A 17,473-nucleotide genomic window follows, 5' to 3' on the forward strand; every position below is an offset into this window, starting at 1 on the left:
CGAATGAACGGAAATACTAAATAAATTCTTCATCAGCTTCGATCCTGAAGAACAACACAGCAGTAGGGCACGCACACCCGATGTCACTAAGAGATTATAAACTGAGAGTACATACATACCCCTTTTCCAATGATAATTATTTTTTTTAAATCTAATTTTAGTTCGCGTTCCGGGGTGCGACTATTTTGAGAACAACAACTGATTGGCTAGAGGTTTTGTGGTGAAATTTGATGTGTGATGTTTGGCCGCCTGCGGTTTGGGTTTATTATGATGACGTAATGAATTTGGTCAAGAAAACAAAAACAAGCTGAGAAAGCATAACCTCTGAGTTCAACTCGTAGTAGTGTTTTGGTCGTGTACTTAAGGTGGCTCGTACCGGTTTTCATCTTTTTGATGGTTTGTAACTTTGAAAGAATACAACAGAAAGACTGACCAAGGCCAGTTGAACACTTTTACGGGGTTGAATTACATAATCATTGGTTATCCAAAAATAAGTGTCATTTCGTCACTAGCAGTTTCTATGGCAACGCTTTCATAGGCTTATTCAGACGCATTTTTTAGCTTGTGGCTTAAATAATTCGAAAACTAACTCGGTGACCCCCTGATTTTTTTCAGTGATTGCTTTTGGCACTTGAAAAGGAAAATGCACAAAGACTTTTAAAAAATTCTACGGAGCGAAATTTCAGAAAATCTACAAAAAGGGCAATTTTCACACATTGCAAATTTCCTTCCGTAAAATTTTCTATTTTTTTTTTTCTGATGATACCTTTCGACGTTATTATCATATTGGAACAATAAAAAGAAGGGGTCACCCGACTTGTTTTCATGCAATAGCTTTCGTGAGTTGAGCAATTTCCACGCGCGTTCTCGCGCATTTAAAAATCTGGATTCTATAAGATCGACATTTGCTCATGATCTGTTTTAGCTATCGCTGACAATTGCGTGTGCTCGCGCGAGCACCTACGATCTGATGTTTACAGACGTTTACTGCTAAGAAAATCATTAAACAGCCGTCAAAGACAGCCTCCCGAGCTCATCTTAAAAATCCTACACATGACTTCTGGCTATATCATATTATTTTCCTTGAAGTTTCAAAGTCTTCTTCCACTTCAAGTAGATTATCCTTCACTTGAGTTCTTCTTTTTTCGGGTTCTGTCCTGGTGTACCGGTTCACAAGGGAATTACCATTGTTCTTTCTTTGTTTAGGAGTTCTCGGTTAACTATTGTGTATTGTTTGGTCTTTTGTATTGGCTCTTGTGAACCGGTACACGAGGACAGAACCTTTTTTCGCGGTCGCAAGATTTCATATCGGTTGAATATTTCTTTTAAATGTGAAGTGAAGCAACCTTTACTTCTCCGAAAATCGTCTTCGTTATCTTAGTTTCTATCTCCTGCATTCACAGTGGCCGCTCAACACATCAAATACAAGCTCTTAGGTAAACTTCTCACAAAAGTAGAAAAAATTCCACGCGCCGCCATCTTTGTTTTGAATTTTCATCTTTTGATCTCGCGCTTTTTTCGCACGTTTTTCTCGCGCGCGTCACGCAAGAGTGACCTGTTCCCCGCGCGAGGAAACTGGTACGAGCCACCTTAAGTGAGTGAGTGAGACCTTTCGTCACCCTTTTCTCCCCTCATGAGCATAACTTCCTCGGAAATTAAATAAATACCCAAAAATTATCTTTGCTCGTAATGTGTAACATGTCGTTGGCTGTTCAGTTTGTTTGAGATGATTTTCTGTTGACGAGGTGTTGAGTAGGCTCGATTACCAGCCGCTGTACGGGCACCGGAGCCCGCGCTCCTTCCCGAAGAGACTCGGGGCCGGGGAGCCTCTTCACGGGGAGGAACTAAAAAGACCGGACTCGAGAGAGCGGCAGAAATCGAGCCTAGGTGTTGAGTGGGTTGACAGCCCGAAACGACTCTTGATGTTGTGGTGGTTAGGTTATTTTCGAAGTAAGGGCTGATAGTTTCTAAAGAAACTGTTTGGGGCTGCGTCGGTGGGGGTAACGAAATAATTTGGATATATCAACAAAGTTGAAATGGTAAATTGGCCACCGTAAGGATTATTATTATTATTATTTTTGTAATCGTTACGGTGGCCAATTTACCATTTCAATTTTGTTGATATATCCAAATTATTTTCGAAGTAGTTGACTTTTAGAACTTCGCTTTGATGAGTATGTCTTTAAATGATTTTCCACCTTTTATATGAAACTATTGGAAGATCTTGATAAATCTCCTGAAGCTTGGGCTGCTTCCAGTAATTTGGCAGTTGCTCAATAAAAAATTTTTACGCCTTTTCCTCATCAATCTCTGTAAGGATTCTTTCAGTTAGATAATTTGGATGTCGCGACTTGGAGTACTCAGATGTTCTCTTCATAGCTTTTTTTCGAAATTGAGGTTTCGTAAAAATTCGCGTACAGTTTCAATTCCTTCCTCCTGCAAAATACTCGTGCACAGTGCAGGCCGCTTACATCCATAGAGAATAAAATCGCACTTTGTGGGACTTAAGTCCTTACTATGATTTGATAAAGTTTGTCTGTCAGTGAATCTTTGAGATACGACCTCTGTGTTTTGGCAATTTCTGTCGCCTCGTTGAAATGATACGAGTTTTTGTTTTCAGTTGTTATCTCCCCATCACTACCCCTTAATTCTACCAAAGGAATAAACTGTATTTATAGTCCCATCTTTTAAGATCTGGAATAATTTTCCACTATTCTGTCCTTTGGGACTTGGGATAATTTTCCGCCTTTCCGCCTTTCAGTATTTGGGGTAATTTTCCGCTCTTCCGTCATTAAGGATTTGGAGTAATTCAATCCCAAATCCCAGACGTAGATTAGAACAACGTACTGATTGATTGATGCACGAATATTCACCAAACAGAGACAGAAGGCTCGATAAAACTTACAGCACTACCAAAACTAAGTTAGAATGAGACGTTGGGATTTCTGGGATTCATTGGAAGAAACGAAACCCAATGCGAGAAAATATTTTCCCTGAGACCGCCAATATTTTGCTGTATCGCACAGAAAGTGCACTTCACTTCCTACTCGAAACTAATGAATGTTACTTCTGCTTTAGACGATAAGTAGGAAACAACGTTTTAAATTTTGGAAATTAAGTTCTTCCATAACATGGGTCTATGGGCACGAACTTTTTTTAGTATTCTAAACGAATGAAAAAAAAAAAACACATTGATATCTTCTCTTATTTTCAGGCACTTTTACGAGGATGGTGCATGGTGCATAAAAAGAACCCTCGCGTTTTGCATAGAGCCTCTATGATTTGGAATCAAAAAACACTCGCATTTTGAATGGGAATTGGACCAACCCTCCTCCTTTAAAAGGCGAATAACTGATAGTTTGCATGGCAAATCACACACATTTCGCGCCGAATGGCGCTGCGCGTTCGTGACGTCACGAAATTTTGATCCCCTAGAGCGATTAGGACAAACAAACAGGCTTCTCGAGTAAATGAATATGGGCGGTAATGCGCCCATCTGTAGTTCAAACGCCTCTAAAGCTCGTATTCTAAATCAAAACGATGGTGTTCCTGGCTCAAAGTTCGAGCAAGATCAAGAGAACTATATAAACACACAACTGAAACGTTGTTTAAAGTGTAGAGGCTTGAAATTAAGTGGAAAACGAGCAGACCTCATCGCACGTGTTCGTGACTACCTCAAGTCGGGAAAACATTATGTACTTGATTCAAATATAGATGATGAGAAATGGCTTTAGGCGAAGATACTAAAGGAAAGTAAAGTCCATCTCGTGAAACATAAGGATCTAACATTTCAATGTAAAAAGGGGGTTGACAGGCCTACACGACTCCCCAGCGAGTGTTTAGAATAGCTTATTCAAAGTTTGACCCTCAGGAGCATGTCTTTGAGCGATCGCCCTCTTTTTTAAGACACGAGTGGCGGATTTTCGTATAGTTCGCTCAGTACTGGTTTTGTTTCTATTAAATGCCAGTGTCTCATGAGAATTTGCTTTAGGTTTGGCACTGGTGGTTGGTATTGCGTAATAAAAGGCAAGATTCGTTGGTTCGTCTTCGGTTTCTGTTGAAGAGCTAGTTTCCTGTTTTTGAAATTCACCTCTGAGAGGGTTGTGTTAATGAGGGCCTCTGGGTAGCCTCTCTTTAGCAAATGCGCTTTGAAATTTGCAATTTTCTCCTCGAATATTGTTTGAGAGGAGTTTGTTCTGAGAAGTCTAAGGGCCTCTCCTTTTATGAAGCCTTTCTTAACTCCTTGTGGGTGACAGGAACTACAGTGTGCATACTGAAACGTCTCACTTTGTTTAAAATGAGTACGCACATCAAGGATTGCGTCCTTTTCGAATCGTTCGCCTTTGTGGATGTATGTCTCCAGGAATGTTGTTTCCTTATCGGAAATTTCAGCCGTAAATTTTATTGTTGGGTGATGATTGTTTGCTTTTTCAATGAAACGTTCTACTGTTGCTTTGTTTGGACTCCATAGCGAGAAGATGTCGTCTACGTAACGTTTCCAAACAAGCGGTTTGAAAAGGATTTTGTCGAGGATTTCCGTGTACAGCACAAATATAAGTATTGTAGTTAACACTATCAACTGAAAAATTCTTTCTAGAACACGCATTTACCCGACATTGACAAAGTTCCAAGTCATGCTTCGGCTTTGGGAACGGTATGAAGCCTTTCCGACCATTTTTAAGCATTTCTTTAAGCGAATCTGGCAATCTTTCTGGATATCTTGAGTCATTTTTACATGTACCCCAACAGCAATGCCTAGTTGCAACCATTTTAGAAAGTTAGAGCATTTTTTGAGCGAAAATAGTCTTGCCTCTGACACGTTTCGCATACAAGTCCTTGTAAAGACTCCGAGTGTTTGTCCTAAACCAGTGGGGGGTCCAAAGATGACGTATCTATTTTTAGACCTGGCGCGCAGAGCCATTCACCCGACACTCATACTCATACCCTGGTTTCTAATACCAACTTTACGACTGCAAGAAAGTTCGTCCATTTCGGAAAACTCCTCGGTATGTTGTGTAAGTTGTTGCCATGGCTGTTGTAATCAATTTTTTTATTAGCGAATTTAGTTGAGTGTACATATGATGTACGATCCTCGCAATAGATAGCGCTATTTAAGCAATAGCGAAAATCAGTTGAGTGTCTTAAGTGTCAGAAGTGAAGTATCAAAAAAATGAAACTTCCGCCCTTTGTAACGCAATAATCGTCCATCAGACCTAATCTAAAGATAAGCAGACAAGTGGCATTTTTTAGAAAATCGACCTTTACTCAAAGAAATATACAAAGACTCTCCCTTCATCTCATACAGGAGAGAAAAGTCCATACGAGAGGATTACTTATATGGTCTTAACTACATGTATACGTACCGAAGTGAACAAAATCGAGAGGGTAAGAGTCGTGATAGGTTTGTCTACACTTTTTTACCAACATCCTTTGTTTAGTATCTTAATCCCTATCCTATTCGTTGGCAATGAAGAATTTTTAAAACTCACGCAAATCGAATTCGCTCGGCATTATGTTAACTTGAGCTCCTGATGAGTTCAATGGTTTGGGTTTCCCCAGCCAAAGATTAAGAGGATCTCGATAAAGAAAGACTTATAGTTCGCAACTCAAAACAACTTGCAGTACTCCCTTTGAAGGTTACAACTTGTACTTCACGTTCAGGTCTGCTCCACGTCAGAGGATTTTAAAAACACTTTTCGGAACCTGAGCACGAACGAACGGATTCACTCCTGAAATGGCGAGGATCAAAGGTTATCAAAACAAAATGACAATCGCTGACTAATTGCCGGAATAAAGGTACAACTGGAGATACAGCAAGAAGAGGGACAATATCAGCCTTGGTTACTTTTTGTGTTCTCATCTTGCCCGTTTGTGGCCTTTTATTAGTCACTGCTTAAAGTCAGTTGTCCACCGTTGTCAAATGCTACAGTTCTTGGGTTTTGTTGTCGACAACACTTTCTGTTCCTCAAGAGCTTTACGAACGCTTTCTTGAAATTTTCAAACCGCAAGGCATACACAAATGGGTTCACTCCTGAATTGGCTAAAATTAGTAGAGAAGGAATATCTCTTGCCCAGTGAATTAGATTGCAACTGCAGACTTTGCCGCATAAGTTGATAATGTAAATGCAAATACAAGAAGGAAGGTAGCATGCCAAGAAGAGAGTCAACATAATGATAAAGGTCTTGGTCACTTTCTGTTCCCATCTTGCAGCCTGTCTCTTAGCCTGATTGTCCACGTTCGTTTGATCCAAAGAGTCCCATTGTCTCACTTGATCTTTAAACACACGAAATATCTTCAGATAGGTTAGAAGGATGACTAAGAGGGTGACAACTACGACTGTGTGAAGAAAGACAAATGAATATGTAAGGTAGCCCGTGACAAGGTATATGAAAGGGAAACTCAATGAGAATGTCCAGATGCCAGCCGCCGCTAAACCAGCTCGCTTAGGATTCAGTTGTGTTCTGTAAGATAGCGGAGACGTTATCGCCAAATATCGATCCAGTGTCAAAGCTGCTAGACTGAGAACAGAACCTGTACATGAAATGAAGTACGGCACGTGAAGGTAGACTAAAGGGGGTACTTTTCTCGCAACTCCTTCCATTACATGGTACACTATCGCAGTCGGGTCGACGACGAGTCCCATCAAGAGATCGCTAACGGCAAGGTTGGCCACAAAGTAGTTAAAAGGTGCTCTGAGATCTTTGTTTGGATCGATGAAGATTGCCAACACAACGAGTAGATTCCCAGCGACGGTAATTAGACACAGCGGAATACATACCGCGACCGTAGTAAACGAAATGTAGATTGGAGCGACTGATTCATTTTTGCACGGGTATTCGCCAAACAGAGACATGACTCTACCAACGCTCGATTAGAATCAGAAGTTAAGATTGTCGGAGTAGATTAGACTGACAATTCTCCTGAAATCTTCACTTCCTGAGCAAAACTAATGTAGTTACTGCCTATAAATAGAAAACTATGACAGCTTTGGAAATGAGGCTCAAGTTCCGTTACACGGTTCATTAGCACGTAAAAGATCTGTTGTTTTCATAAGTCCGCTGAAATATATATGAACAACTAGGAAAAATATTGAAATAAAGGACTTTGGAAGCACTGCTAGTACAAACGCGGAATCTGTCGAGGTCGACACAAATTGAGACAGAGCACGGCGACATTTTATGCGTCTATTGTCCCATCATACTACACTCACTACATTCCAAGTTGTGTTTATTTCCGAAAAGGAAATAAACACAAAGGGAAAGTAGAAGAATTGTTGTGTCCCATCAGCGCGAAAGCGAACACTTATTATGAACGTAAAATTGATAAGGGGATATTGATCACACAATCTCTTCTTTACGAGACTTAACATCCTTGTGATGTGCGAGAGTGTTTTCGTGGCCGGAAACTATTCAACCAGACTTAACACCAGCCGAACATCAAAGAGGGATCTCTTTGTTGTGGTTTTGACTTGACCACGTGATTATGAGGGTGCACACAACCAACATTGATTTCGAAGCGTTTAGCGAGGAGTCGAGACAACAAGCGATATTTTACAGAGATTTTTATTATTTTATTGATTTTTATAGGTTTTTTTTTTTAATAGAGTTGTAACTAGTTAGATTTCTTTTATACCATACTAGACCGCAACTGTGCGGTTTTTGGCTGCGGATCGTGTAGACGGACCAAAGGAATTGGTATTTGGAAGTTGCCCCTAGCTGTGGACAAGAAACATCGTGAATAGCGCGAAGCTTGGCTTGGGGAGCTAAAAAAAAAACAAGAGCGATTGACTCTGATTTTAAATATTAGATAAGGAACGATCGAGTCTACACTTGCGAGAAGCATTTTGCACTCGAAGATGTTAACTCGGGGGCTATAAGGTATATTCCCTCTTAGTGTTTTGAAAAGATAGAAAGGATATCACATGAAATGTTCTGTTTATCATATAGATACTGATGAAATTTCCACATCAAATACAACTTTTTTATTCATTTTCGAAACAGCAATTGGGTAATTATGTTGATAACCATGGCCACACCAATATCCTCACATGTGAAAGATAAAAATAGTATCTTCACTGCGCATGCGCACGGTAAAGATATGATTTTTTAGCAAAAGGAGAAATTCTGGTATTTCATCAATATCTATCTAATAAATAATTATTATGAATCGTGAACAGGTTATATTATTTTTACACGTGCATGTATCATGCCAGGACTTGACATCGAACCAAGGCTTCGAAGGATCCTCTCCTACTGGTAGAAAGCGATTTCGTAATATGTACACAACTGTTGTTAATTAACATCAGTACGCAGTCTCTTCATTTAGTTATCACTGAGGGCAGATGCTCAATTTATTTGCTATCCAATGTAATTATTTAATGTAATTATTTCTTAACATCTGCACGCGGTCTCTTCATTTAGATATTACTGAGGGCGGATGCTTAATTTATTTAATATTTAATGTAATTATTTCTTAACCAGGTACTGTTTGTGATCTCTCTGTTCTATCCATTTTCCAGCAATGAAAGCTTTCTATCATCAGAGGGAGTTAATTTGTTTGTCTATCAGGACCCAGTTGAAGGCCGATTAGCGCTAACCCAGGGTTGAATTTTTATCTGTGTTTCTTTATTTCTTTTGTTCGAATGTTTTTTAGGGATAATTTTATCTATTCTTTTAAGAGCATCTAATCTCCAAATTGTAATCAGAAACAGAGACTGAATTTTCTTTTTAAGCTTTCAGTTCTGAAATCATATTTCGTTATCTCAACCCAACTTTAAACAAACCGGCCCTGAATCTTAAAATCAACCCCGCCCTTAGGAATTGACTTACCCCACCCTCAGGGAATTGACTGACCGATGACCGTTTGGTCGATAGCTAAATATTGTCACAAATAGACCTAAGCTTAGACGAGAGTAGTGGGTTTGTGGTTACTGCTGTGCAAAACGGGTTAAGGGAACATTTCTTGATCTCGTTATTTTTAGAAGCATAAGAATTCATATTTATACCTCTCGGTTTTGGAAAGATCATTCGTCAAGTGTCAGTAAGAAGCATTGTTTTTTTTGTGGTATGGGTTTGTTTCAATTGACGGATGGCATCTTTTATAATTTAATACCTCGGCATCGATATAAATTAATTTGGATATATCAACAAAGTTGAAATGGTAAATTGGCCACCGTAACGCCAAAAGCTGACGTTTCGAACGTTAGCCCTTCGTCGGAGCGACGAAGGGTTAACGCTCGAAACGTCAGCTCTTGTAATCGTTACGGTGGCCAATTTGCCGTTTCAACTTTGTTGATATATCCAATTTATTTCGTTACTCCCACCGACTCAGCCCCAAACAGTTTCTTTCGAAACTATCAGCCTTTATTCATCGATATGAATTACTTTACAGGTAATGAGATATTTGTTTATTTGCTTTTAGGCGAAATGATTTATTGCCTTGGTTAGCTGTAGAATATTTTCTTTTTCTTTTTCTTTTTCCAGGGCCACTGTACTGCCTTGGCTAATTCTTGTTGCTTTCATGATCAGTGCTACTAGCGGTACTAACTAAATTTATAACCTTGGAGCAAGCGTCTTTGTCACAGGCTTGCCGTTGCCGTTTTAAGCGGCTTAACTCTTGGTTTCAAGGTTTCCTCTGTGGTAAGAGAAAAGAGAGATCGCCTGTGATTTGCAATGCCGTCCTTTCTGAAGAATCGAACTAAGATGGATACTGATGAATAAAGGCTGATAGTTTCGAAAGAAACTGTTTGGGGCTGCGTCGGTGGGAGTAACGAAATAATTTGGATATATCAACAAAGTTGAAATGGTAAATTGGCCACCGTAACGATTACAAAAGCTGACGTTTCGAGCGTTAGCCCTTCGTCGGAGCGAATAGAGGAATTGTGGGTTGCGTGTGCTTTTAAAGGCAGAAAATGGAGCTACGTTATTGATGGGAACATGGCAGTCTAAATCCCACAGGGATCAACGAAAGCTTTTCATTCCACTAATTTATTCTTGTTTTTCTCGTTGCCATGGTCCCACCAATAACGTAGCTCCATGTTTTGCCTTTAAAAGCACTCACAACCCACAATTCCTCTATTCGCTCTGACGAAGGGCTAACGCTCGAAACGTCAGCTTTTGTAATCGTTAGGGTGGCCAATTTACCATTTCAACTTTGTTGATATATCCAAATTATTAAGGTGCATACTGTATTCCTGGTAATTGCGTTCCATCTCAGACATGAAGGCGTTTACTGTAAGCTCCGAACACAAAGACAACTTTACCACGCTTTATCGAAATGTCAGTTGCTAAAAATAGAGATAACCTCCTTCTCTCTGAGGAGATATCAGTATGACCGAATGGTTTTCAAGGCCAGGTCATATATTGCGCTGCGTTTCAGGAAAAGACACACCCACTCCGTCTCTTCCTACCCAAGGCCTAGTTGTTCGAAGACCGATACGTGCTAACCCTAGGTTGAATTTTAATCCAGGTTTCTTTGTTCCTTTGCACAAAAGCCTTTTTGGAACAATTTTCCGATTCTATTTACGGCATTCAATAACCAAATTATAGACAAAAAGAATTATACTGAATTTTCTTTTAAAGCTTTCAGATCTGAAATCGGATTTCACCCTAGGTTTTTTAACCCACTCTGAACAACCCAGCCCAGGATTTTATGTACGGTATGTGAACTGTTAGGAAAACCTGACGTAGTGTGGTTGGGGGTGAGGGGGTGAGGGGGTTGGAATTTAACTTGCCATGGAGTAGCTTCATGTGGTAGGAACTGAAATAAATTTCATTCCGTTCCGTCTGGTATACAGACCCACCCCTAACTCATCAGGCCTATGTACTACATTAGATGGACTCTTGAGTCACACCTTCTTCAACTCACTATAGCTTCTTTTTATCTGTAGATGATGCCTCCAGCAACTACTCCACCGACTTCTGGTAATTCTCCTGTTTGGAATCTCTTCTACCGTTACATTTTATTTGTTGATAATTTCTTGGAAGCCGATTTTTGGAGGAGCACTCCCTAATTTGAGGTATCTAACTACAAATTTAAGTTCCAACCAGAAAATCTACAGCACATCTTTCTTCCAGGCCACTTTTGCTATCGAGTCTTTTTCCTTGATGAGAAACTGACCTATGTTTCTTCTGGAGCGACCTCGAAAACAGACCGGATCCTAAACAAACATCCAATTGCCATAACGTAACGTTATCGTGAAAAAAAAGGCATTAATGAAAGAAGCCAAATAAGAATTACTATGCTTAATGGTGTCCTTCCCAGAATCATAACAGTTCTAAGACATGAAAAATAATTGAGTTAAGTTTACTTCAATTGATTAACACGCACCTCTGTTCCTATATTTTGGATTATTTTGCATATATCTAGACACTACTATCACAATACCTCTCTCCACCCAGGAATGTAAATGGGTGCTGGCGAACTGTTAGTGAAGCCTGATGAAATGCTGAGTGGTAACCTTGTGATGGACTGGCATCCCCTCTAGGGAGGGGGGGGAGTAATATTCCTGGTCGCTTCCTGTATCGCAGAGGAAGGGCACTTCACTTCCTGCTCGAGACTAATATATTAAGTTTTATTTCTGCTTTAGACTATAAGTGGGAAACAATGTTTTACATTTTGGAAATTAAGTTCTTTCATAACATGGTCTATGAGGCTTGAGCACGAACTTTTTTTTAACTGATTCTTAACGAACGAAAACAAAAACATTGATATCCTCTCTTATTTTCACGCACTTTTACGGGGATGGTGTATGGTGCTTGAATACAACCCTCACATTTTGCATCGGGGAATCGATAAACACTCGCATTTTGATTGGCGTAGTAAATTAGCACTCCCTATTTATTAAGTGCCGAATTAACCCGACACTCATACATCGTATGGGGAATTACTCTGGTTTTAACTACCAACTTTACGACTGTAAGAAAATTCGTCCATTAGTTTCAGAAGTGAATTTCATAAATAGAGAGTCAAACCACTCAAAAGAATCTTCCACCTTTTGTAACACAATATCACCCATCAAACCTAATCAAAAGATTAGCAGACAAGTGGCATTTTTAAGAAAATCAACCTTTATTTAAAGAAATATACAAAGAATACTATTCCTTTATCTCATACAGAGGAAGAAAGTCCTAAGAGGATTACTCATAAGGTCTTAATTACGAGTATACTTGACGGAGTGAACAAAATCGAGAGGGTAAGAGTCGTGCTAGGTTGGCGAACACTTTTTAGTGACATCCTTTTTTTCAAATCTTAATCCCTATGCTATACTGTAGGAAAATTCATTACCTGACGAGGGAATTCCTCGTTAAATTGCACGCGAAAACCAATATCGCACGAATCGCGAAGCAGTTCGTGCGGTATCGGTTTTCAAGTGCAATTTAACGCGGAATTCACGAGTCAGGTAATGAATTTTTCTAGAATCGCATAACTGAATGAAAATAAGAAAACAAGAAATTAAGTCGGCAATATTATTGTTTGTTTTTATCCCGAGCGCGCGCTCTAAAAAGCCATTTCAAAGTCAACTGTCAGAAGTGTCATTATGTTAGCGAATAGAAAGCAAGGTTATTCGTACGCGTTTTAACCTTCGACAATTTTATTTGCAACTCGTGCTTGATTTTACATTAATTTTCGAACTCTTTAAACAAGCTTCACACTATTTCAGGATAATAGTGGTATTTCACAGAATTTACAAGCCATTTATCGTTAACATCTTTTTTCAACATTGCAAATAATTTCCTGGAGAAGGAAAGTAATTTACAGCTTTTACCTCTCAGGTGGCAAACTGAGAGAAATGAAGTGTGCAAGCGAAAGCACTGAATTTAAGTGCAATAACTTCGCAATATAAGGTAAGTGCCTTGGAGTGTAAATACGTGTATTGATCGATACTTTATTCCTTTAAAAACAAAGAAGTGTCTCATGAAAAGTCCAAAAACTGTAATCTTTTTATTTGTAGAAATTCTCTACAGGCGACTTCCATTAGCTGAATCGTTGGAATGAGCATTTGACCGAAAGTTGATGGAGATATTCACTGGAGAGTTGTTGAACGATACATTGGTGAACAATCCACCTAGAACTCTTACTGCTAGATCATCAGTGGCGTTATTCATTCAGTTGATGTTGTGTTATTGCCAACTACTGATGGAAGTGCAAGGCTGTTGACATAAATTTCTCGCAAATCTTTAGTGCGTGGACCGTCGCTGGCGTTGGCAGCTGTGACAGTCGTAGTGGTACGACTGGAAACCCAGCCAACTTGCTTGACATCCTCTGTTGTTTTTCTAAAAGATTATGGCTACAGATGGATAGTGAACCCGGGTTCGCGTGACCTGTTAGCTCGGAGATTGGTTTTTCTGGGCCGTGTTCATGGGATTTTCTCCCTTTCGGGTTGTCGCGAGCGAAAGAGGTTTTTCATGCTTCTCCAAGAATTTGAAGTTCAGTTCAAAACAAGGAAGAACCTCAGGCTCACTTTGTAAACTCTTTTTTTGTTTTTGCTCTTTAGAAGGTGACAATGGTTTTGAAAACATTTTAAATTGACATAGAAACCAAACTTTGGAACAATTTGACGATAGTTGTTGTGCTTAGTGACGTGCATGCGAAACAATTTCCCGTAGCCTCGTTTTCAACTCGCAATTCCGGGCTGAATACTTCGCTTCGTTAATCAATCAGAATGCGAGATTTTACTCAATGATGCGATTCTAGAAATAACTGTGCGTTGGCAATGAACAAATTTTAAAATTTACCCGAATCGAATTCGCTCGGCACTATGTCAACTTGAGCTCATGATGAATTCGCTGTTTTGAGTTTCTCCAAGCTGAGAATAAGGCGATCTCTATAAAGAAATCATATCTTCCAAGATCTTCAAAATCAAACTTTGCCGTATTTGACATATTTACAGTTCGCTACTCAAAACAGCTTGCAGTATCCCCTTAATAGGTAACAAGTTCTACTTCACGTCCAAGCCTGCTCCAAGAACAGAGCCAATACACAAAGCGACTAATTATTCAGATACAGCTAAATAATTAGTCGCTTTGTGTTCCATCTTGCACCATTTGTGGCTGCATGGGAATGTTGTCAAATGCTACAGTCCTTTGTTCTTGTTGTCGACAACAATTTCTGTTCATCAAGAGCTTTGCGAACGCTTTCTTGAAATTTTCAAACCGCAAGGCATACACAAATGGGTTCACTCCTGAATTGGCTAAGATTAGAACAAAAGGAATATCTCTTGCCCAGTGAATTAGATTGCAGCTGCAGACTTTGCATAAGTTGATAATGTAAATGCAAATACAAGAAGGAAGGTAGCATGCCAAGAAGAGAGTCAACATAATGATAAAGGTCTTGGTCACTTTCTGTTCCCATCTTGCAGCCTGTCTCTTAGCCTGATTGAACACGTTCGTTTGATCCAAAGAGTCCCATTGTCTCACTTGATCTTTAAACACACGAAATATCTTCAGATAAGTGAGAAGGATGACTAAGAGGGTGACAACTACGACTGTGTGAAGAAAGACAAATGAATATGTAAGGTAGCCCGTGACAAGGTATATGAAAGGGAAACTCAATGAGAATATCCAGATGCCAGCCGCCGCTAAACCAGCTCGCTTAGGATTCAGTTGTGTTCTGTAAGATAGCGGAGACGTTATCGCCAAATATCGATCCAGTGTCAAAGCTGCTAGACTGAGAACAGAGGCTGTACATGAAATGAAGTACGGCATGTGAATGTAGGGTAAAGGTGGTAGTTTTCTCTCAACTCCTTCTATTACATGGTACACTATCGCAGTCGGGTCGACGACGAGTCCCAACAAGAGATCACTAACGGCAAGGTTGGCCACAAAGTAGTTAAAAGGTGATCTGAGATCTTTGTTTGGATCGATGAAGATTGCCAACACGACGAGCACATTCCCAGCGACGGTAAATAGACACAGCGGAATACATACCGCGGCCGTAGTAAACGAGATGTAGATTGGAGCGACTGATTCATTTTTGCACGGGTATTCACCAATTAGAGACATGACTCGATAAGTTTTATGGCACTACCAACGTTCGATTAGAATCCGAAAGTGAAGATTGTTGGAGTAGAGTTCTGCTGTAATCCTCACTTCCTGTGCGAAACTATTGTATTTACTGCCTCAGACAATAGATAGAAAACTATGCCAGCGTTGGAAATGAGGCTCAAGTTCCATAATATAGTTCATTAGCACGTAATCATATTTGACATCTGTTGTTGTGGTAGTCCACTGAATTATATCCATGAACAACTACGAAAAATGTGTCAATAAAGGATTGTGGAATCACTGCTACCGCAATTGCGGAATCTGTCGAGGTCGACACGAATTGAGACAGCACGGCGACATTTTACACGTCTTTTGTGCCATCACAATACATTCGAGCTTTCCAAGTTGTGTTTATTTCCGGTTAAAATATGTTTGGCTTACATCAAAAGAATGACACTAGATATCATTGGGCATTCTGACAATAGGCAGCAGACGACTTGAGAACGTTGAATCAGACGTTCTTTCTTCCGTCCCCGCCATCGTATCTACCTACTGCTGGGCTGTCACACATTGCGCTCCCTCGAAAAAAGAACGCTTGAACGCAGCGTAATTTGTAGGATGCTGTATATCTTAGCTCTACCCGTTAGCTCTATACCTTAGCTGGACTACCGTCGAAAGGGAAAGTAGAAGAATTGTTGTGTCTCATCAGCGCGAAAGCGAATACTTTTATTATGAACGTAAAATTGATAAGGGGATATTGATCACCGAATATTGATACTGAAAATAACACGTTTGGAGTCTGATACTCAAGTATCAGCTACAACTGAATGAGGCGAATTTTTTTGCAATCATATCGTGGATTTCCGCCGAGGTTCATTTTGTCTGAAGATCACTTTAATGCCTTTTCATTGTTTAATATCCGCATTTTTGTCATCAGTACTTGTAATATAGACCAGAAGTTTTGCATTACAATACTCTGAACATACGTGTAGATCTTATTACACTCTACAAGCTGGGGATAACATAATAACGGAAATATCAACTTAGCAAACCAGTTAACGTTTTATTTCCGCAACAAATAGCCCTTTCGCACCTAATCACGTCGAGTGATGGGCGTTGTGTGACCTGTTGGCTTGGAAAAATTGGGTACTATATAAGTTGCTGATATAGACCTTTATCAGCTCTAGCGTGTTGCACTGGTCTCTGCTTTGAATGACTATTCGATCTCTCAGAGGTTAAATGGTATTCATTGTGCCTAATTCCTCCACAGCGAATTTATCGTTGCTGGTACGAAAGGGTTGTCTTTTGTCATTACTTCAAGGCAGCAATGACGCCTTCAAACTTTGCCCCATTTCGCACGTGCACAAATTTCTACTCAGTAATCTCAGTTGTCGTACTCTCCGGGAAGGTGTGAAACTCTACAGTTATTGCCTGTCGGCGCCAGAAACACTTTTTGCAATACAGAAGCTGTACAAACGCTTTTCTGAAATTGTCAAATCGCCAGGCATAAACAAACGGGTTCACCCCTGAATTGGAAAGTATCAAAAGGAAATGAAAATCTCTGACCCAATGAATAAACGTACAACTGCAGGCACTACAAAGATTCGTGATGTAGATGGAAATGCAGGAAGGTAGATAGCATGCCAAGAAGAGGGCCAACACAATCATAAAGGTCTTTGTCACTTTCTGTTCCCATCTTGCCGCCTTTCTCTTGGCATGATTGTCCACGTTCGTTTGGTCCATCGAGTCCCACTGTTTTACTTGATTTTTCAAAACGCGAAAGATCTTGTAATACGTAATCAACATAACCAGGAAAGTGAAAATTATGACTGTGTGAGCGAAGACAAATGCGTAGGTCAGGTAGCCTGTCACAAAGTAAACAAACGGAAAGCTTAGTGAAAAGGCCCAGATGCCAGCTGCCACAAAACCTGCCCTCTTAGGATTCAGCTTTGTTCTGTAAGTCAGAGGAGATGTTATCGCCAAGAATCGATCCACCGTCAAAGCCGCTAAACTGAGAACAGAAGCTGTACAAGAGATGAAGTATGGCATGTGGATGTAAGCCAGAGGGGCTGGGTATTTCCTCGAAGTTCCTTCGCTCAGATGATATGCGAAAGATAACGGGTCGACGACAAACCCCACTACAAGGTCGCTGATGGCTAGGTTCGCCACAAAGTAGTTAAACGGCGATTTTAGATCTTTGTTGGGATCCACGAAGATTGCCAATACCACGAGCAGGTTGCCAGCGATGGTAAACAAGCACATCGGAACCGATATTGCTGCTGAAGTAAACGAAATATAACTTGGAGCAATTGTTTGATTGATACATGGATATTCACCGAATAGAGACATCGTTCACTAGAGATAAAGGACCACAAAATGAACTATGAGACGAAGTTGTTCCAGTTTCTAAACTACGATTCGTAACGGAAGTGTGGGGCGTTCTCGCTTGCCCTCCAACCCACCCACGTCACGTTCGCGATTTTCTCTG

At 40.1% G+C, this 17,473-nt stretch overlaps 3 protein-coding genes and 1 pseudogene across 3 annotated transcripts; all 4 read right to left on the reverse strand.

Moving 5' to 3' along the window:
• Positions 1-3,853: 3,853 nt before the first annotated feature.
• On the reverse strand, positions 3,854-4,643 carry LOC148741784 (uncharacterized; annotated as a pseudogene).
• Positions 4,644-5,733: 1,090 nt separating this feature from the next.
• On the reverse strand, positions 5,734-6,956 carry LOC111331174 (histamine H2 receptor-like). The gene has a single exon (XM_022936237.2). The coding sequence runs from the start codon at positions 6,852-6,854 to the stop codon at positions 5,883-5,885; it is 972 nt and encodes a 323-aa protein (XP_022791972.2). The 5' UTR covers positions 6,855-6,956; the 3' UTR covers positions 5,734-5,882.
• A 6,912-nt stretch (positions 6,957-13,868) lies between these two features.
• Positions 13,869-15,142, reverse strand: LOC148741785 (histamine H2 receptor-like). The gene has a single exon (XM_088746510.1). It carries the CDS (start codon positions 15,001-15,003, stop codon positions 14,017-14,019), a length of 987 nt encoding a protein of 328 aa, XP_088602636.1. The 5' UTR covers positions 15,004-15,142; the 3' UTR covers positions 13,869-14,016.
• Positions 15,143-16,028: 886 nt separating this feature from the next.
• Positions 16,029-17,465, reverse strand: LOC111331180 (histamine H2 receptor). Its single transcript, XM_022936243.2, has one exon. It carries the CDS (start codon positions 17,332-17,334, stop codon positions 16,357-16,359), a length of 978 nt encoding a protein of 325 aa, XP_022791978.2. The 5' UTR covers positions 17,335-17,465; the 3' UTR covers positions 16,029-16,356.
• Between the last annotated feature and the right edge of the window lie 8 nt (positions 17,466-17,473).

The sequence above is a fragment of the Stylophora pistillata genome, chromosome 1, assembly GCF_964205215.1.
Source record: "Stylophora pistillata chromosome 1, jaStyPist1.2, whole genome shotgun sequence".
Lineage (NCBI taxonomy): Eukaryota > Metazoa > Cnidaria > Anthozoa > Scleractinia > Pocilloporidae > Stylophora > Stylophora pistillata.

Bases quoted from the DNA above. Each gene is read 5' to 3' on its own strand.
- LOC111331174 (XM_022936237.2), bottom strand. From the start codon at position 6,854: ATGTCTCTGTTTGGCGAATACCCGTGCAAAAATGAATCAGTCGCTCCA.
- LOC148741785 (XM_088746510.1), bottom strand. From the start codon at position 15,003: ATGTCTCTAATTGGTGAATACCCGTGCAAAAATGAATCAGTCGCTCCA.
- LOC111331180 (XM_022936243.2), bottom strand. From the start codon at position 17,334: ATGTCTCTATTCGGTGAATATCCATGTATCAATCAAACAATTGCTCCA.